Source organism: Apis dorsata, unplaced genomic scaffold (genome assembly GCF_000469605.1).
Source record: "Apis dorsata unplaced genomic scaffold, Apis dorsata 1.3 scaffold_919, whole genome shotgun sequence".
Taxonomy (NCBI): domain Eukaryota; kingdom Metazoa; phylum Arthropoda; class Insecta; order Hymenoptera; family Apidae; genus Apis; species Apis dorsata.
Window position 1 is genome coordinate 38,414 of NW_006264030.1, and position 9,330 is coordinate 47,743.

At 41.9% G+C, this 9,330-nt stretch overlaps 1 protein-coding gene across 1 annotated transcript in view; it reads right to left on the bottom strand.

Annotated features, from left to right (window-relative positions):
* Window positions 1-9,330, bottom strand: part of LOC102672864 (collagen alpha-1(IV) chain-like) — a 14,996-nt gene extending 5,666 nt beyond the window's left edge. The window contains exons 1-11 of the mRNA XM_031514160.1: window positions 9,210-9,330; window positions 8,377-8,419; window positions 3,447-3,585; window positions 2,672-2,785; window positions 1,539-1,921; window positions 1,335-1,469; window positions 1,152-1,259; window positions 841-1,062; window positions 561-752; window positions 346-462; window positions 65-229 (exon numbers count right to left, since the gene is read on the bottom strand). Coding sequence (XP_031370020.1) covers window positions 65-229; window positions 346-462; window positions 561-752; window positions 841-1,062; window positions 1,152-1,259; window positions 1,335-1,469; window positions 1,539-1,921; window positions 2,672-2,785; window positions 3,447-3,585; window positions 8,377-8,419; window positions 9,210-9,229 — 1,638 coding nt within the window. The 5' untranslated portion in view covers window positions 9,230-9,330. The remainder of the gene's footprint in view (window positions 1-64; window positions 230-345; window positions 463-560; window positions 753-840; window positions 1,063-1,151; window positions 1,260-1,334; window positions 1,470-1,538; window positions 1,922-2,671; window positions 2,786-3,446; window positions 3,586-8,376; window positions 8,420-9,209) is intronic.

A 9,330-nucleotide genomic window follows, 5' to 3' on the forward strand; every position in this document is an offset into this window, starting at 1 on the left:
AGAAATTTTACGATCCTACTTTTGCGCGATTAATAAATAAATAAACGAATGAATGAATACGCACCCCGGGTGGACCAGGAGGTCCTCGCAAGCCTGGAACGCCCATTGGCCCGTCTCGTCCCGGTTCGCCTTTCTGTCCAGGACGACCNNGAAGACCGTCCAATCCGTCGTAACCTCGATCGCCTTTCCGTCCAGGTGGGCCCGGAGGACCCGAGAAACCATCCCTACCCTGGTATAAAAATTTCATTTGTACACACATGGTTACATTATACTAGTCCGTCATTTTCCCCATTTTCAATTTTCGTTTTGGAAATAATAAATAAAGCGAATCGGAAGTAAACTTACGCGAATACCTGGCGCCCCTGGAAGACCTTTCTCTCCTTTCATACCCGGACTACCAGAAATACCTTGATCTCCGATTGGACCCGGCTCTCCTTTGAAACCGTCCGGCCCCATTTCACCCTAACGAGATGAGATGGATAAACAGGATAAAATGGAAACAATGGGCAACGAGAGAGAGAAAGAGAGAGAGAGATCGCGAATCGCGTTACGTGTAATACCTTGTCTCCTTTTTCACCACGGTCCCCTTGCGGAGCTATTACTTCTTCCGTCATTCCATGGAACGGTTCCAGAGGGCCGGGCGTTCCGGGAGGTCCTATCTCCCCCTTCTGACCTTTGTCACCCTTCGGACCCTCGAACGCAAGACCCATATTTCCCTTTTCTCCCTTTTGCCCTTGCAACCCTATCGGACCCTGAATAACGAATTTATATCGTTAGAAATAATATCGATACGATCGGTACGACGACCACGACGACGATGACGATGCGATGGTTGCTTACAGGTGAGCCACGCTCGCCCTTCGGTCCTGAAAATCCGTGCTCTCCTTGCGGTCCCGGTGGACCTGGGGGCCCTCTCACGCCATCGATACCGGGCTCACCCTTTTGACCTACGGGGAATCTCCCGGCGAAACCTGGTTGACCCTTTTGCCCCTTCAGCCCAGGAGGACCTCGAAAACCGCGGGGACCAACCTCTCCGGGATAACCACGCGCACCAGGCTCACCCTGAACCAATCAGGACCGTATGTTTGAGATGTACGTACATCTATATATATATGACAAAGGACAGAAAGATAGGATCGAGGTAAACGTACGTCTGTTCCATTGCAACCGTCACGACCCGGAATACCTGGAGCTCCGGGCGGACCTTGAACCCCGGGCACACCAGCGATACCAGTGAATCCAGGTACACCCATTTTACCCTAGAAAGAAAACGCAACATCGAACGCAAAGAAAAATAGAAATGTAGAAATAATTTGGAAAATTTGTATACGTACCCTATCACCTTTCGTTCCACGCGGTCCCTGAGGACCAGGTTCACCTTTGTCCCCTTTTGGCCCCAACAAACCTTCCGCACCCGGAAATCCCCTCTGACCTTTCGGCCCCTGTGGTCCTAATATACCCGGTGGTCCCTGGTGCGATAAACAAATAAATGAATAAAACCATCTATATTAATTGTATACGTTCGACGAATCACTCACTCTGGAGCCTTTCTCCGCGAAACATTTGGGCACGCAGCAAGCCGATCCGGTACAATTCCGAGGTGGGATCTGTCCCGGAACCGGCACAACCGTGTAACTGCTCGGATAAGTGTCCGAACCGTCCCCAGCCGCGCCGTATCCCCCTCCTCCGCGCTGCGAATATCCGCGCTGGTCGTAAGGATCTATCACGCGTCCGTAATCGTCCCTCGATCCATAAGTTTCTCGGTATCCATTCCCGTAAGAACCTCTGCTGCCCTCCCCTTCCCTTCCGTAAGAGTCCTCGTAACCTCGAGACCTTCCGTAAGTATCGCCAGATTCTTGATTGTAAGGATCCAAAGGGATTTGTTCTCGGCCTTGATTGTACGATCCTTGATCGAAGCCGGCTGAGAGGAAGAGATTAGATTCCGGTTAGAGTGGTAGTAGTAATAGATGGACCGCGAGAATCAGAGAATTGTGGAAGTGGATCGGAATGAATTTGAAACCGGTGGTGGTTGCAAATAGCGGCAGAATAATAGAGGGGGTTATCGCGCGATCGATGCAATTTTGATGGAGTTGGATAAGTTCGAGTAAGTTTTTTTAACGAAATTTCGAAAATTCTTAAACACCAAGGGGGATTAAATTGATGCGTGACTGAAAATATAATTTTCCGAATAAACCACCAACTCGACGATGCGGAAAAAAGTTATGAAAGTTTTACGAAAGTAAAATCCGTTTCGAAGCTTGTGAATTTTATACCTATCTTCGAAATTCAACTTTCTACTATTAGAGCGTTAAATTTTATGGAACATCGTAAATTTGCACGCGCACGATAACCGCTGATATTATCGCTGATTAATAGGAAACTATTATACAACGCATATTATACAATTTAAGGACAAAAGATAAACGGTCTCGTTAATTATCGGACCGAGGTAAAATTTTGAAATTAGATTACCTTTAAAGGAAATAAATCTAAACATTTTCTGAATGATATTGTATTGAGAGAAATTATATTGGTATTAAATGTTAGAACAGAAGAGATGCAAAAAAAAAAAAAAAAAAAGATCGAGAATATTAAAGGAATTGTATTATTTATATATAAAAATCTGCATCTGTCTTATATAATATCTTGTTTCTCGGAATTATAATATTACCATAATTGGTATGATATCCTCCCCCGGAATCGTCGGTTCTTTGACCGTAATCGTATCGATCATCGTCGATCGGACCTTGATTGCTTAAGTACCGCCTGTCCGCTTCATCCGAACCTAAGGATTAAGATGCGAAATAAATTATGAAATGAAACGTTGTATCGAAATCCAACATTGAATAAGAAAAAGGGAAAAAGGGAAAAAGAATAGAGAGAGAGAGAGAGAGAGAAAAAATTAAAAGAGAGAATTTAACGAGAAAAGCAAATATCATATCAAATACCAAACGGAAAATTAATTAAATAATTTTTGTAGATTTTAGATTGAAAGAAAAAAATTCCGAGCTCGGAGTTTTTTCACTCCATATGTTTTTTAACAAATCTTTTTGCAAAGATAATCTTCCATTTGGATGATGTATAAAACGAATGTAAAAAAAAAAAAAAAAAAAAAAAAAAAGGGGGAAAAAATTTTAAATTATAAAATTTTTTTTTTTTTTCATTTTCTTTTTGAAAAAATGAAAAAAAAAAAAAAAGGGGGAAAAAATTTTAAATTATAAAATTTTTTTTTTTTTTCATTTTCTTTTTGAAAAAATGAAAAAAAAAAAAAAAGGGGGAAAAAATTTTAAATTATAAAATTTTTTTTTTTTTTCATTTTCTTTTTGAAAAAATGAAAAAAAAAAAAAAAAAAAAAAAAATAGAGGTAAAAATATTATACTATTAAAATTGTTTTTTTTTTTTCCATTCTCTATAAAGGAAATCGAGAAAAGAGATAAATTCTATACCTTCGTTATTCGTAACAAAAGTTTTCCATCGTGGTGAAATATTATAATCGTCATCGGTATTGTTCGGTTTTCCGATATCACCCCGTCCGAGAGGAACAACAGGCGGAGGATTGTACGACCATGACGTATGATTATATTGCTGGAAAAAAAAAAAATGTATAAATTAAAAAAACGCAAATTAAGGAAAGAAAATTGGATTTATATATATTTCTTTTCCATCTTTTCCATCTACGGAAATATTATAAAATAAATTGTAAAGATATACTTTAGAAACGATGTACTACATGTTCGATAATCGATATGGAAGTACGCGATGAATGTATCGACTGAGATCTAAAGATCCGACGGACCTCGAACGATCTATAAACTACTTTACCGACAAACTACGTATATCGATGATCGATAATCCATTGAAAAATTTTATTTTTCATAATATTTTTGCTTATAAAGAAATTGAACAAATCGTTGTTACAATTGGCCTAAAAGATAATTATGAATAATTGGATAGAGAAACGATAAGAAGAAGGAAAATAATCAGAATCGGAACAGATAAAATAAAATAAATTATAATACGGTATTATTTATGTTATTAAAAAATAAAAAAGATCAATATTCAACTCGTGAAGATATAAATTTATCGTGAATTTTAATCTTTACAAATTTTCTATAAAAATATTGTGAAAAACATATATATAGTTGAAAAAAAAAAAAAAAAAGAAAAAAATGTAACGTGACTCGACTCGATTAAAAAATAAAAGCTACATTAAACTAACCACACTGTAATGTGAAAACGTACAGCTAAGCATATGTATCAAATATAAAGATTAAACGTATTTTCAAAGCATCTTCTTACGTCTTAATACTTCTAAGATAACGGTCGATAAGTTATTACATACGCTTCTTATATGGCAGAGCACGTTTCATTTTTAACCCGCGAAATTTTTATCGTATACTTTTTTTTTTTATATATAATTTACTCGCAATACGAAAAAACTTAATATGGATCGTCGACGAGCATCGAATATCGTAATTCTCAAACGCGTCAATATCGACGAACGTATGTTAAACTTTATTTCGATCGAAACATCACGATTCTTCGAAGAATTAACGCGCGACGTGTCAAATATATATATTTACCGTACAAACGTGTAAACGAGATGTATATGAGCATTACCAAGGATTGAGAAAATGATTCGATAGACGAATGAAGATATTTTTCGAAATCGATCTGTGATCTATTCCACGTCCGGCGATATAGAAATTAGCTCGGTCCAGTGGATGCGTCATCGCGTTCGCGAAAAGTCATTGTCTTGCCCTCATTTTCACGTTTTATCCTTTTTAAGTTTCGGGATGGAACGCGCTGACAGGAAGCGCGGAGAGATAACGTTCGCTCGTTATCGTTTCGAAATGACGCGCCGTACGCTCTGTTCCCCCTTTGATTCCCTTTCTGGCCACGCTTATTAACGTTTCCCTCGAAAAAGATGAATGAAAATGTGGGTATTATCGAAACGGAAGATACTCGTTTCACGAGAGAGAGAGAGAGAGAGAGGACGTCTTGGGAAAGTTCGAGAAAGGAAACGAGGGAGAAAACCGATATAGATTACAATTTTTCTTCTCCACGTGTAAATTATTTCGTTGAATCGCGTATCGTTTTTCAAATCTTCGTTCCAGAATAATAGCGGGGTAGCGCGTGTTACGATTTAGCCATTGATAATACGATAATTCGCAACGGCCTCGCGACCAGTTAAACGCGAAACAGATTTGACTGACATCATTGCTGAAAATATGTTGGGGATTATTACGCTTCTTTTCGATTTCGCGCGCCGTTCGTGGAAATCAAAATTTTCTTCTCGCGAAATCGTATCGTTACGAATCGTTCACCGATCGAGGCGAGGCACGTATAAAATTTCGGAAATAGAGCTTGATAGGTGGCGAGCACAAAATTTAACAGTAATAGTAAACCTAAGTGAAAATAGCAATTGAAAATTGAGATTAAAAACAACAAGTACGCTATGAATACGAAATTGACATAATTATCATACGATAATATACTTATTTCCAAACAATGAATCACAGATATTACGTAGCTACGTTAGCGTTAAATTATTCCATTTCGCTTTAATCTACGATGATGGAAGATAAGGGAGAAGAAAAATTATTTTCAACGTCTCCCGATCCGATTTATCCCGATCTAAATTATCGATTACACGTGGAAACTGTCTCGACAACTGTCGAAGCGTCTAGAGAAAACTAGAATTTTCGATCGCCTCGATCGGTAAAATGAACCGAATTACGTCGCGCGCATCCATCCGAAATTCGACCTCGCTCGACCAAGCCAGTCCAATTTTCCAGATTCCAACGCGGATCGCTATCTTCTCGCGACGGTTCGACAACGGTTCGTCCCTTTTATCGTTTCGTTTCTTCCTTCGCGAATCCGCGATTACATAACACCACGTTCTTACCTCCTTCGATCTTTTCGCGGCTCGTCGACGCGGCGCGCGTTTAAATGGCGAGTCAACAAAGCGTAGGACGAGAACCCTACGCCAATTCGTCGGTCGAACAACAATCTTTACGACGTTTCGACGCGAAACGCATTCGCGTCGAGATGGAGAGAATCGAGCGATTCGTTTCGCCTCGTTCCCTTCTCGAGATAGCGTGGAATGTTCCGATCATCCGTATCGCCAACGGTATCTTTGTTGTCTTAAAATTTTTCTAGCCGACGTTTCACTCCCGTCTTATTTAAGCAACGACCACCTATCGTCGTCGACGATACGACGATCGCTTCTTCGCCAACGATAACCGCACGAGAGCCGTACGTTGCAACAGATATTACTTTAGCTATCTTTTAGCGAAAAAAGAAGAAGAAGAAGAAGAAGAAGAAGCGTTCTCGTTAAAAATTGGTGCGTAATCGAAAACGATCCGTAATATCGTCTATCGCGATATTATTCCTCGTCGAAGTCTCGTTGCACGGTTCTCGAACCGTTAATTGCTCCTCTTCCAACCGTGAAACGAGATTACATACACGATCGTAACAACTATCCGTCGTAATCGCGATTTCGTCGGACTCGCGATTTATCTTGCGAGTTATGCCCCCTTTAAGAGCCTTTAACACGCGATCGACTCGACGACGATCGTCATTAATCCCGCGGCAACCGCTCCGTAAACCCGTTTCTCCGACTAAACACTTTCGCTACGACACGAGTCGCGTTCCCGCCTCGCCGAATCATTTTTCGCGTTTCACGCTTCGTACCGAGCTCGAAAAATTAAAACCAACGTTGAGATAACATTTTGTTACGTATGTACGTCTCTTATATATAGGATAACGCATCCGCGAAACGATGATCGATTACGAACGACGTATCGATATGCGTACGAGGGGGAGGGGGGAAAGAGAGAAAGAAAAGAAAAGAAGAAACCAATCTACTATCAAAATAAACGTATCGTTATCGAATCGAGTCTCGAGCAAACGAGTCTAAGAGATATCGAAAGAGAGAGAGGAGAGAAAACCCGCGCCAAGTGATCGGAAACGATCGGAACTTTGATTTTTAGAGGAACGATCGGTGTGAAAATCGAGCGATTTAAAAGAAAAGAAAAGTCGGATAGGAAAGTTTTTCTTGACAATGACGAGGATCCAGGCAATGGTGGTCAATCGCCAACTATTTTCAATAGTGACTAAGGTTGGTTCGCGTGCGTGTACGTATGACGCGGTTAATAAAATTACACACACCGGCGCGGTTACGACGCCTCGTAGGCGGACTAGTCGCTAACAGACGACTGCCCTATTTCGAATTTAACACCTTTCCATCGTTGGTAGACGACAAATCTGGTAAAACGTTGTTATCGCATCCGCGACCGATGTTCGCGTTATCGACTCTGCGCCCTCGATGCATACCGCATCGCGAAAATAAGCTGGTTAAAAAAAGAGGAACGATATTCGCGTTATCGAGATTTTATTTCTCGTCGAGAATTTTTTCTCAAAATTGCATCGTTTCCCCGCGAAATCGGAATCCGCGCTTCGTCGAAAGATAAAAACAGCTCGTCCGGATTCGTTCGATAGAGGTAAAGAAAAATTGGGGAAAAATTTCTCCGAAAGTACAGTTATTGTTTCGCTAAGTCGAGAACAGAAACGGCGATATATTCCTCGATACTATTAAAAAAATGGATTGAAACGTCGTCGAGTCGTTATCGAAGGTGAATGAATTAGCTACGTATCCAATCCCATTATCCATTTATGCCAATTTATGTCAATGCTACTGCGAAAGATGTACGAAAGATCGCTCAAGCTTCTGCTTAATTAAATTACCGTTTGATCGTTCGGACGCGAACGACGAGTATAAATTCAAAAATTGTATCTACCCTCGATATATATATATACACATACACGCGATTATATAAATTTTCGATAAAAGATCTATTCGAAAAATAAAATTGGACGATCGACGAGCGGAAAGGAGCGATAAGCGAATAGCGCGTTATCAGCGCCAAGATTATTCGACGGGGTCGGATCGACGCGACGGAATCGCGTTCGAGAATCGCACGCTTCTCGGTCGTGGAGAGGAGGCGAGAGAAGAGAAAAGAGGAGCTAGATCCGATCGATCGAGACGCGTCCTTGGCTTTTTCGCCCCCTCGCGACCCGATCGCTTCTCGATCGGGCGCGGACGAAACAGCAGGGCGGACAAAGGAGGAGAGGCGGAGGGTCGGATCGCACGCGCCACGAAACGCGATCTCCTCTCTACTCGATCGGGTTCGTTGTTTCGCTGCGAACGTGCACGTGCATCGCGTGCACCGATGCATCGACGCGACCGTCGTCGTCGTCAACGTTGTTGTTGTTGTTGTTGTTGTTGTCGTCGTCGTCGTCGCGGATCGAACGGTACCGCACGGAACGCGGCGGGTCGAAATGTCCAACGATTGAGCTAACGATTCTACGTACCCCACTCGCTATCCCGGCCAGGAACACTGCGGATGCGACGAATCTGAAAAGAATACATTTTTCGTAATTATTCGCATCGCGAACGTGCTGATCCCATCAAGCATCCCATTTTTCTCGTCGATTTTTCTCTTTTCGATTAACCAAGAATATCCAAGTTAGAAATGAGAGAGGCATAGGACGAGCGAAAAATTGGAATAGGGGAAGGGATTTTTACAACTTTTCTCAATACCACCATCGATCTCGTCGATTCGATCGAAAAGAGGAGAAATTGGAAAAAATTTGATTTCGAAAATTGGATCGACTACGCGTACGAAATATCGAAAACATTTTGAGAGGAAATAATGGACTAAACGCGCGCGAATCTCGTCCTTGAAATTTCGCATCCGTCGGTATCCGGATAACGGGGAGATGAAAGTGCCCCCTCTGTCGTTAAAATACCTATGGCGCGTGCACGTTGGAAAATAAAGGGTGGATACAGGTAGCGGAGAGGAGACGACAACAGGGGAAAAAAAGTAAGACGAGCGGAGAGAAGAGAGGAATTATCCGTGAGATGGAAGATCCGCGAGGAGAGGAATATATATATATATATACGTATTGGAAGAAGAATAACCCTTCGCTTCCGCGTCACGCGGAATGGAAAAGCGCATCGCGAGCACGACACCGAAAGCACGTGTATCCGCGCGATACGCGTAACGAGACACAGGTTGACGAACCGACGAGTACGGTGAAAGAGAAGAAACGGAAGGAAGGAAGGAAGGAAATCCGCGCGGAGGAAAAAGAAGAAAGAGAAAAAAGAAGAGAAGAAAAGCGAGGAGAGAAGAATGGCAACTCACCGCAATCCCAACCGGGTCATTTCGAGCTCCCTATTCCTGGACGGGTCTAGGGAGCCGAAGAACACAGGCTAACAACACGAGCACCGCACCGACAGGCAGTCACAAAATATCGCGGGGAAGC